The 13,115-nt window shown below is 26.9% G+C and overlaps 1 protein-coding gene across 1 annotated transcript; it reads right to left on the minus strand.

The window, feature by feature from the left end:
* Positions 1 to 1,043: 1,043 nt before the first annotated feature.
* LOC114393172 (probable indole-3-pyruvate monooxygenase YUCCA4) lies at positions 1,044 to 4,016 on the minus strand. The gene is made up of 4 exons (XM_028354437.1): positions 3,059 to 4,016; positions 2,269 to 2,517; positions 1,960 to 2,082; positions 1,044 to 1,368 (listed from the first exon to the last, which is right to left on the minus strand). The coding sequence occupies exons 1-4, from the start codon at positions 3,686 to 3,688 to the stop codon at positions 1,150 to 1,152; spliced, it is 1,221 nt and encodes a 406-aa protein (XP_028210238.1). The 5' UTR covers positions 3,689 to 4,016; the 3' UTR covers positions 1,044 to 1,149.
* Between the last annotated feature and the right edge of the window lie 9,099 nt (positions 4,017 to 13,115).

Here is a 13,115-nt window from a genome sequence, read left to right on the forward strand (position 1 = left end):
CCTACAATTTTCCTTTAAGGCCAAAGAAAATCCTATTTGGGTCAATAGAATCATTAGAAGTGACAAAGTTTTTCTTCAAAATGTAATATAATTGAATATCCAAGATTCGAACTCATACCTACAAAGAATTGGACCACAAAAATACTAGCAATAAACTCTCTAAAATACATTTTTTTAACACACTCTCATTAGTTAAAGGTTGTTAAAAATTACAAAATTACCAGAGTTGTTAAATATGAAGATGTTCAAAAGAGTGTAATCTTAATATTTCTCTTAGAATAATATTATGACAAATTATTCACGAGGTTACTTCTAAAAAAAATAACATTTAATATGACAAATTCACCCTTTTAGTAAATGCTAATAATAATCAAAATTGTTTATTAACTCTTTCATCAAGTGCCTTAAAAACTCTTGTTTGAAAAAAAAATTTGAAAAAGTTGTTACCAAAATTTTTAAAAAATTAATACTTATTGTTAAAAAAAAACGTATATTCAGTCTTTCACACACATGCATATATAATACACAATGGAGTGATAGACAAGCTATTTTGTAATGAATGAGTGGGTTATAATATTTCTTACTAGACATAATTTTATAATGATTTTTTTTTATTGTATGTCTATGGACACAAGAGTTGAAAATATTAAGTATATTTTGCTTAAATAATTTAAATTACTTGAGAATTTTTATTTTCTATAATTTTTGTATAAATTTAATAAAAATTAATTTATATAAGAAATATTAAAAGAATTAAACATTTTATATTTTAGTAGAATACTAAAGTTTTGTAAAAGAATAATAAGAAATATAGTATTATTTCATATTTACTTTTTTTTCCTCTGGATACATCTGCACTTTGCTCGAACCAAGGTACCATTCCATTTATGAAACTGTTTTGTACAAGGCTAGTAAAACTTGAGTAGTTAGAAAAGCGTATGCTCCTAAGATACAAAATTGCATGTACATGCACAGAAAACCAGGAAAAGAGAGGGTAAAAAAAGGGGGGGGGGGGGGGGGGGGGGGGGGGGTAACTAGCCCAATTGCCCAGGTAATCCTAACTCCGTATTTCTCCTTTCTCCATTTTTTTTACTTAACAAATAGTAAAAACTTGCATATTTTATTTTGGGGTGGGGTAAAAAGTAAGCACTATGAATTATTGAGTAGGATGATATGTGAATCGCAGTGACTCTTGTCCTCTACGGTTCTCCACTGTTCAGCTATGTCTTCAGCGATCTTGATTGCATCACACGACGTTCCTTGAAGACCTCTTCTTGTGAACCCCACCGTATACAATCCCTGCTCTCCTTTCCACCCATGAGGAAAGGGTGTTTTGGGCATTCCATCTTCCGTGAAAAAATCACATCCCTGATGAATTAGGGAAATTAAAAAAAATAAGTTTTCAATCATACCATCATAAAACATACCACCATGTCATAAAGGGAATTATCATAGGAGTTCGTAATTGTAATCTTATAATAAGAATAAGAGAATGTTAAACTTCTATACATACCCTTTAACCACAGCAAAAACAATTTGATTAATAATTAATAATTTGAATCAAAAGGAATTTGACCAAAAGGTGGCGCACAAGGAATACTCTTTTGGTGAGACTTTTACAAGTTGCTAACGAAATGTTTTTCATGATCGTTACACATCACAAAACGTCACTATGAGAAAGCAGAGTTTTTAACACATCAATTAATTCGAGAGAAACTATGCACACACAAAAAAATGTTTTTTATTTATAAAAAAAAAAGTGGTAGAGCCCAAAAGCACAGGCCTCAAACTGATTTTATTCGTTCTCTTTGGAATATGAAGAAAGAAGAGGAAAAGAAGACATTTGTAGGTTTGTGCTCTCTGCATTGCATGTGTTCCAAAGCCAAGATAGTGACATATCATAAGTGGTTCATAATAGGATAGAGCTAAAAACGCAACACAACAGATCAAATTCCTAACCTTGAGCCAAGTAGGCACGTTGCTCTTGTATCCTGTTGCCAAGATTATAGCATCGAATTCCTTTTCTTGTCCATCCATAAATTTGGCACCATTTCTTGTTATCTCCTTCACACCCTCCATCACCTACACAACCCCAACAACGAATCTTAGCACCCTAACAATTTCCCAAAAACACATTACTCCTGAATCAATATTAGGGTCACGAGTTGGATCCCCTGGACTAACAAAAACTAATATTCTAACATACTAACATTTTTCGGTAAAAAAAGACACAATGGAGTCACTTAATTTGAACCATATTGTGTATACCTTTATGTTACCACATTTTATTTGTGCAACTTGACCAACATCAAGGACTGGGGTTTTCCCTGTGGCGAGTTTGAGCTCTATTGGGCCGGTTTTGGGCCTCTTGATGCCATAGTGATTGGTGTTGCCCAAAATGAAGTTTGTTGCAAGCAAGATGATCTTGTCTACTAACTTAATGGGAAACCACTTATAGAGCGCCATAGCAACCCCAAATGTTGAGAAGCCAAACATCTCTCTAGGAAGCACATGTACCTTCAATAATCATATGCAACAAAGTGAGCAAAAAAGCATACTCCCCCAAGCTTGATCATTAGTTACCCAAATGGAAAAAAAAAAACATAAATGACGTATCATTTTCAGTCTTGAACAGTTATACACTCATGATCAACACTAAATATCACCCATTTAACAAAAAAGAAATCCCACATTAGTCCATGAACAAAAAGTGACTTTAGCCTTATTTTTTTAAAACTAAAACTGAAATTTTCACTTCAATATTAACTTAATAAAAACTTTTGTTAAAGGTTTACATAGGTCACTCAAAGGAAAAAATAGCATAAAAAAATATTCAAGTATACCTAAATGGGTGGTAAAATAAATCAAACTTTTTTGTATAAATTAAAATCAACTTATACACTTTAACTATTATAAAAAATCTTTTTTTATCCAGCTTTCTAAAAAGTTAAGTTGCAGTTGATTTTTAACTCTGAAAGGAAGTTTGATTTGTTTCATCTCGAGTATTTATGAAAAAGTTTATCCAAATATTAACTAAAATAAAGGTGAATAGACTCACTGTATTTCTAGCAACCATGTAAGGTTTGGCATTGTGTCTACAAAGGTCCAAGCAAACTTCCATTCCCGAATTACCACACCCAATGACCAAAACCTTCTTGTTCCTATACTCAGAGCCAGACTTATACACGCTAGTGTGAGCAACATCACCATTAAAAAGCTCCATCCCATGAATCCTAGGCACAACAGGTTCAGCATTTTCACCAGTAGCCACCACAAGCCAGCGAGAAGAATAATCAACCTCTTGAGTTTTAACCACCCAAACCTTCGACCCTTTATCAAAGTCAGCACTTTCCACGGTTTGGTTGAAGATAGGGTGAATGTTGAAGTGTGAAGCGTAGGACTCCATGTAGGATATGAACTGGTACTTTGTGGGGTATTTTGGGAAAGTGTGGGGAAAACCCTTTAAGGGAAGCTCGCAGAACTGTTTAGGGAGGTGGAGTTTGAGACGGTCGTAGGTTTTGTTTTGCCAAAGGGAGGCTATGCAGTTGTGTCTCTCAAGAATTACGAAAGGAACTTTGTGTTCTGAGAGACACGCAGCCACGGCTAAGCCTGAAGGACCAGCTCCTATGATAATAGGGCCTTGAACATGTTGTTGTTGTTGTTGTTGGGGTTTGTTGCAAGAACCCATGTAAGTAAGATAGATAGATAGGGAAAGAAAAAAGTTGTAGTAGTAGCAACTAAAGGGTGAGAGAGAGTTTATGAGGAGCTGAAAAGTGAAAAGTGGAGGATTTGGAACCTCGGTTTCTTGTGGGAATTTAAAGGAGTATGAAGTGGGGAAGTGGGAAACTGAAAAAATAAAACACAGAAAAAAAGGGTTTTTTTAGTTAATGCATGGGAGGAGAAAAAGAGAGAAAGAGAAAATTGAGGCGTGAAGCTTAAGGAAAGGATTTGATTCTCTTACTCTCGAGGCTGGTTCTTCTTGGTTTTTTTCTTTTGAGGTGTGTATGTGTGAGAGAAGAGATGATAGGAGAAAATGGGTGAGAATGTAATATATACATTAAGAAGTGATTGACTTATATCAATAGTAACTTTTTAATAGGTATATTTTATATTTATTATTTATTCTTTTTAATCTAATAATTATAATAAGTTACTATTAATTTTATTTGTTAAATTCCAAAAAAATTAATAATAAAGATAACAAGTAATTTTAAAAGAGTCATCCTTAACGTAAGTTGATATTTCCTTTCATATAATATATATATATATATATATATATATATATATATATATATATTACTCTTTGATGCTTGTTTTGGTGAATGCTGCTCTTGCTAATGTTTTTTTGTTTTGTTTTGTTTTAAATTTGATTTGGTTTTATCGGAATGAATGAATAATGAGTAGCAGGCAGAGAGGCAGCAGATAGCTAGCCACTCGCACATCATACGATTAATTTTTATTTTATTTTATTTTTTGTTTGTCTTGTTTTTTAACTTTGTCACGCTTTGTCAGGACTCTGTAGTTTCTGTGAACCCCTTTTATTTCTCGATTAACAACTTGTATTCTATCTATTACTACCGTCCCACCCGTTTTCAATAACTGTAATTTGAAAAAACAACACAATGAAACAAATGTTGTTTTTTTCTTCTTTTATTTACTGATCAGGTAGCTATAGGTAAAAGTAAAAATATTCATTCTTTGGTAAATGTGATTATATGACTGCTCAAAGTACGAATACTATAGTTTGTGTATGTATAGAATAAGATAGATTTTAACAGCCATATATATGACACTACAGAACAGTCGATAAAATTTTTATATGATATTTAAAGTAATTATTCCCATAAACTCAAATATAAAAAAATACTAATTCATACTCCTCTGGATTTAAATATTAGAAAAAAAGAATTTTAACATTAATTAAGAAAATTTGTTAATAACATTTAATTGCACCAGTCTTAATTAAAAAATAAATTATTTTTCTAAATTTTCCTTCATTAAAATTTAATATCAAGAAAAAGAAGAAGTCATTGAAATTAAAATTCCTATTAAATGAAAGATACTTTAAAGATAAACTTATTAAATAAATTAAAATTAATTAAAATTTATTTATATTTAAATCTAATACCAAAATATTTTTTTATATTCAAATCCATAGAGAGCATTAATTAAACATGTTCATTTTAAAAAATAAATTTCATTCTTTAAATTATCCTTTACATTAATTGATAGACAACTTCAATTTCGTATATACGAACTTGTTACAAAATAGAAGCATTATTTTTTCCATTTAAAAATCATGACAATCAAAGGGTTGTTTTGTATCTTTCTAATAAATTAGATTTTTTTTTCTCTTATAATACATAGTAACAACTTCTCTCTCAAAGGGTATTTCATGAAGGAAAAAAATTTGGGTAAATAATCATTTTTGTTTTTGAATATGTAATTTGTTGATAAATGCATATCCGAAAGATAAAAATATAAAATTTAATCTCCAAAAGTGTAAAAAATGTGACAAATATATCATGCAGTTGACTTTTGTCTGTACACCATCAATAAATTAAAATAACCTACATGACACAGAAGAACGAATTTATTACTGGAATGATTGCAATGTGACCATGTTAACTATATTGGACAAAAAATGTCATTAAGATATTATTTTTTGTAACAATGTACCAATTATTACAGATTTTTTCAAATTACCCTAAAAGATAGATATATAACATATTTCACTTCTTCGAATTTTGACTATTTTATTAACGGTGACAGACGGAAGTTAACAGTCAAATATATTCGTTGTACTTTTTACACTTTCGGGAACTAAATTTTGTATTTTTATCTTTCAGGGACATATTTGTCAGCGAGTTGCACATTCAGTGACAAAAGTGACTATTTATCCATTCATATTCCCAGGCAGTGGGAAGACAAAAAGTCAAGAAAATATTACATGACAAATATGTTCCTATATTGACAATTAGAGATGACCACGTTGACAATTATTTCAGTGACAAATTCGTCTCTCTGTGCCACGTAAACTATTTTATTAACGGTGACGTACGAAAGTTATCAATTGAATATATTTGTCGCACTTTTTATATTTTCGATGACTAAATTTTGTATTTTCATCTTTCATGAACGCATTTGTCAGCGAATTACATATTTAAAAACAAAAATGACTATTTACTCAAAAAATTGATGCTTTATTGATTTTGTAAAATAATAATTATTCATAATATTTTTTTTTTACCAAAACGTCATATAAAGTGAAATGGAGAAGTAATTTCTAATAAATTTTAATAAATAATAGAAAATATATTAAAAAGAGTGTGGTAAAGTATATTTGTAGTTGATTATAAAAAAAGTATATTTTATAGTTCTACCACTCCTCTTATTCTAATATGTATTTTAGGTTTGCAATGTCGTGCAATATTTATATGACTGTTTCCAAAAAGTTGCAGGGTGAGAAGGAGGATGTTGGAAGCATTGTAGGTTCCAAAATGGCACAGTGAGTGTTGCAACTTATGATACAAATTAGAGGGTGTATGTGGTGTAGTGGGGTCGAAGTGGAAGTTCACAGATATATAGAGAAAGAAGATCGAAGAGGTGTGTGTAGAATACATATGGAATGCAGATGCTAAGTATACTATACGCACAAAGAAAGTTTGCTGCCGCATGCTGGGAAACAGCGTGGAGACTCTCTTTGCGCGACAACTACCGTCCCATTTTTCTTCTGTTTAAAATACTCCTAGTCAAATTTATCCTGCATGGGTAATAATAACGTTTAGTAGTATAGTTATTATTATTTTTTGTTGAATATAGTATAGTCTTTTTTTTCTAGGTCATTTTTTGTTGAATATAGTATAGTCTTTTTTTTCTAGGTCAAAGATGATCAGTATTTCATAACTCACTCGATCAGAAAAGTAATTTCACCCACAATGCATGCGGTTGTTGCTGATCCAAATTTTTTTGCACATTATGAGAATTATTGAATACAAATTTTTTCGTTTAATAAATCATTCTCACTAATATGAACTTAATAAAATTTTATACTATTGTGTCAATCTTTTGGATTAGTTATTATTAGTTAGATGAATTTTCTAGAAATTTACTACTCCCCTTTTTATCCCCTTTTAATTTAAATTTTAGATACATTCTTAACTAACTATTTTTTTTAATTAACTATTCTATCTGTATCAAAATAAATATCACATCTAACTTTTTAATGTAATATTAATTATTTTTTCTACTAATACAAAAATATACTTTAATTTTTCAATGTGATATTATTACTAAGGTTAGTTTTATAAAATTACTATTTATTTATTTATTTATTAGCTTTTCTGAAAATTATTTTTTGACGAAGAGAAAGTACTATTTTAGATGTATTTTTAATTGATAAATGTTATTCAATACTCTTAGGACATTAACTAAAAAACTAAACGAAGAAGTTTTTTTATTGGGATGCACAAAATTATACCGTCCTATGATATGTATGATAAATATTTTCTCTTTTTAATTTTTAACTAATGTCCTAAAATATTGGTTAGGAAGACCTTTCTTAATTAACTACTTACTTACTACAAATTAAGTTTGGTCATATTTAAAATTTATATATCATCAATTTAATTGTCAAACTTATTAAAATAATTTAAGATGAACTTATCATTTTGGTAGAGGTTATAGGTATTTTCTTATGAAAAATAATCTTGTTAAAAGCAAATAAGATTATTTTAGGTGACTAATTAAGTTTTTTTTCTTCTAAATATTTGTTAGAATTATATACACAGAATTTCAACTCAAAATTATTAGTTAACTTAGAATAACCATATTTTGGTTGATTCGTTCACAAGTTTGGTGTAAAACGAACTTATCTAAATTAGAATATCTAATTTGGAGGGTGGGATGCCTTTATTACTTTCTCAGTTAGATATTTTGAATTTTTTTATTTAAATATATTTTTATCTTTATAATTTAGTATTTTATTCTATTTTTTTGTTTTAGTTATTATAAAATATGTTTATTTTATTTTTCATTTTTAAAGTGTTTTAAATAATACTTTAAATAGTAAAAAAATATTTTAAACTATGAAAAAATATTATCTAAAGTGTTTTAAGGATGAAAAATAAAATCATCATAATTTATAAAAACTAAAGCGAAAATTATTTTTGCAAGTATGAAAATAAAAAAACACTAAATTTTATGAATGAAAATTACATTTAAACCTTCTTTTTTATTTTTTAGAAAAATGCATTTCATACACAACCTCTGCAACTAAATACAGATAACAACATAACATAGGGTAATAGATGATGTATATATTTATACTTAATAAATCTACGCATGTCTATAATAGATTTGAAGTATTAATCAAATTAAAATTCATTATATGGTAGAATACACATACATGGAAAATTTCATTAACAATTAGTACAGAGATGTGCCGTCTAAATACGGAGGTAACTTGGTGTATTTACTAGTTCTATTCTGGTCGTGGATAGAAAACGACAATACTCTTTTAAATTATTTTTTTATAAACAAAATTATATTAAATGAGAGCACAAGTTTCCCTGTACATTCACACACACACAAAAGAGATTTTCCCTGTATATTTTTAATGACGAGTCAAAAAGGAAGCTTTTGGAGCTAAATCCAATAAAATAACTTTGTTTTCTTCCCGTGTTGCATTAATGCATTTAAAAGGTTAAAAAAAACTTTAAACTCCCCACGACAAAAGAAAGAAACAAAAGTTGGTTTTTAGTTATTTGTTGCCTTTAAAACGTTGAATTTTAGATAACTAGCTAAAGGCTCACCTCTATATGTTTAGATTATTTTTATTTTGAGCCAACAATCTCTTCAATTATAGCTCCTTAAATTAATATTTTTTGAAAAATATTTCTTTGAAATATATCCGTTATTAAACACGTGCTTCTCATAACATTTGTGGATCAGACTCTTGTTTTTGGCATTTTTTTTTTTACAGTGAATACATTGAGAATCAAATCTATGAACGCATACACTGCCCACTACCTTAATCTCTACCATTAAAAATGTTGAATTTTACTTGTTACTAGCAAAAATATAATTTTTTAAATAATTTTATTCTAAATTTTGGTTTTTAGAATAAATAAAAATTGTTAGTCAAAGATAATATATTTTATTGAAAAGAATTAATGAAACAGGATGCCAGGGATGTTGATAGGTTGGATTTGACTAAATTTATTATTAAATCCAATCAAAATTTTACAAGTTAGGTTGAGTTTATGTAATTTTTTTTATATATTCTATCCAACTCAATTCGATTATAAATGGGTTGAATTAGGTTGAATTAATTAGGTTTAGATATTTAAAAATTATTTTTATTTCGTAAAAAATTAATTTTTAAAATAAGAATTTATTTTTGTCAAAAGTTTCATAAGTATATAATGACTTAAATGAACTCAAAAGAAATAACATTATGATAATATTTGACTAATATAATTAATGATTTTAATGTTAATATATTATTTTTATTTTAGATAAAAATATAATATTGTATTAATATGAGAAAATATAAATAAAATAAAGATGAAAAAAAAAACAATAACTTTAAAAAAAGAAAGAAAAGTATGACTGGTTTAATTTTATAATTTAATAAATCATTAAGAGCTAAAAATTAATGTTTTATATTTAATAATTAATTTATATATAATAAATTTAATTATATGGTATGATTTGAATCGGATTAAAAAATAAAATGTATAATATTCATATATATATATATATATATATATATATATATATATATATATATATATATATATATATATATAAGGCAGATATATTAAATAACAGAAAAGTACATAAAATATGACTAGTTAGAGGCCTAATATTTGAAAGAAAAATGCAACTTTTTCAGGCGTGGAATTTTGTATTGTTAATAAGCGAAGCCATTAGCCCATTGGCTATTATTTTAATTGATAATATCCATTTACATAATAAAAATTAGTCCAATGCAATTTCATACAGTTTTAATATAAACGTTTTCGCAAAATAAAAAAATATAAACGTAAAGAAGGCAGAGCGTACATGCACAAGCAGAAAAGGTTTCAATAATATGGAACAATTTGCATTGCATCCAATGTGGATGGTGATATATGGTACATATATCCATGTATATAATATAATCTAAAACTTTTTCCTACATTATTCCCATTAAAGCATATTTATTGGCGTCATTTTACTTGTCCTTTTATTTTGTTGGATATATATATATATGTGTGTGTATGTATTAGGAATCCCTTTATCCTTTATTTTTTACTACGTACCAAACTAAAAAGATTCGTACACTATTTTAATTCTCCGTAAAGTTTAATATATCATTCTTCCAACTATTTGTTAAAGTGTGTTTCTTTAATTAGATGAAGGCAAATAGATCAAGGCCGGTTTTTGTTGTATCTTTTGGCGTCAATAATGAATTAAGCTATGAATTTGTCTTGAATTAATCCACATTCATAGTATCAAACCCCCTTTTATTTTTATTATTATCATAAACAGTATAAGAACAAAACAAGCCCAAAGTTTGAATTAGGTTTATATACTCACAAATGAAAAGAAAAGGACAGACATAGACACATAGATTTAGAACCAGCTAGGGTCCTATATATTAACGTGAGTGAGCATATAGTCAATGGTAGCAATTGCAGATAAGATCTTATTAATGAGAAAGGATGAAAGTATAAAACTAATTAACAACATGAGGCTAGACGTTGGTACGTGACAATAATAAGCCTATTCATCTAAGCTCGTAGATGTCCAGAGAAGAGACATCCAAGGAGCATGCATAACCAAACTATAATAAATGAAGAAATGAAATCCGTGTACTATCATTGATATGCATGATTTATGATATCATTTTGGATACGGGAATCTATAGGAACAGGTATTTGGATTCACTAGGGTAGAAAATCTAGTATAAAAAAATGATATCCAGGGATCGATCAACAAAGATCGTTTGTGGAATAAGTACCGATCAACGTACCATGGTTTTTTTTTTCCTCTCACCCAATCTTCATTCATCCTGTGGTTAAATATGTATAAATATGTTTAATTTTAATTGTTTTACAATTGGTTAAGAGTAAATAAACATAATTAGATATAACTATTAATATAATTAATAGTGTCATGATATTATTGAGATATATAATTTTTTTATTTTTATTTCTTTTAATTTTATGTTTAAGGTTATTAGACATGAAATAAAAAAATATTTAATGTAACTAAAACATTATTATATTTGTATTATAATGTCCATATCTAATATCTAGATTTTTTATGTCTGTACCATTAATAGTGGGCATAAAATATGAGTATATATGAGGGGGGGGGGGGGGGAATATTAATTAAAATTTAAAATTTTAAAACATTAATTTATTTAAAAAAAATGACTAAATTATAATTTTGATTTCATGTGACACTAGGTGAGCTAGCGATCTCACAAAAGTAATTTATAATTTAAAAAATATTACAAAAGAAAGTATAAGAACCCAAGTCTTGTATGCTGTTTCTTCTTCACCACCTAAATCATTAAAATATTTCAGTTATTTGACTATATATATATATATGAGTATATATAGTACTATGAGTTAATTCATTTAAAAAAATATTTATTTATGTTAAATTTCGTTTATAAGCAATAAGTTTATCCAATCAAGATAATATTAAAATATGTAATAAATGAATTATTTAATATATTATTTAATATATGTTTTCATTAAATCACATGTCTTTTATATTTTTTTATCGTATTTTTCTCATTTTTTACCACATCACTAATTTATATAACTTATTTTAATATTATAATATTTAAGTTACATATTTATAAAAGTATAATGTTATAATATAAATTATAAAGTTATAATATTATACTTAAATATTACAAAATTATTAATTTACAACATCACCTTTATATTTTATATACGTAGTATAATATTATAAATGTATATAAATTACTACTATATGGTTATGTGGTAAAAAAAAAGAAAGACAAGTGATTGTATGAAAAAATTATTAAATAATAAATTATAGAATTTATTTATTAAATATTTTATATTTATTGGATAATTTATTATTTATAAACATGAGCTAATATTAAATAAATATTATAAATAAGAAATTAACTCATTCAGTAATGTGTATATATAATATAGTGTTTACAATAAAACTCAAATTAGTGAATTGCTTTAGTGTATGTTTGCAATGGAATGAATGATTTGTCTGTTCAATCGGATTTCAAAGCGTTTCTAAACACACCCTTAGTGATTTAGGTGGGAAAGGAGAAAGAAAGGGACTTTGAGTTATATCTCTTCTTTTTTTTAAAAAAAAAAAGGATTTAATTATAAATCATTTTATCACATAACTAGTTTAAATAAGTGTTACATTTATTCGTTCACATTAGTATATAAATTTCACATCTTTACTAATTGATGATCAACTAACAGTCAAATAATAAATAGACCAAAATTATGAATTTAAATTTAGAAGATTAAAATTATAAAAAAATTAAAATTAAAATTTAACAAAAAATATATATAAAAAGTTAAAATATCAAAAGTAATGAAAAGGTGAGGCTATTAAGAGGTTCAAACTCATGCCTTTTTTAAGTGCCTAAAACAACTTCACCAATTGTGCCAAAGAACTACTTGGATCACAAATTTAATTATTATAGAAGACAAAGCATATAAATTTATTTATATATTATACATCAATTTATGTGATTAAATTATAGTGATCCACCAATTCAACTTTGGATCCAATCATCCAATACCCTAATTGAGTCGGTCACTTATATGAATTTTAAAGCTATGACTTATTGGTCTGAATTCGTTGTTGTGAATCATGTGCTCCCAATTTAATTTTTAATTCATAACTAAGGATATTTATCATTAAGGATGTGTTTGGTTAAAAAAAGAAAAATAAAAGATATTTTTTTAAATTAGAGTATAAGAAATACAAGTCCTACAAAATAAAATATAAAATTTTTCTTGTATGTTATTTTTCTCCTTTAAAACAAATACATTCAAGGGAAAGAAAATTATGCAAAATAAATTATATGTCATATGTCACATTAACTATAT

This window comes from Glycine soja, chromosome 17, assembly GCF_004193775.1.
Source record: "Glycine soja cultivar W05 chromosome 17, ASM419377v2, whole genome shotgun sequence".
Classification (NCBI taxonomy): Eukaryota; Viridiplantae; Streptophyta; class Magnoliopsida; order Fabales; family Fabaceae; genus Glycine; species Glycine soja.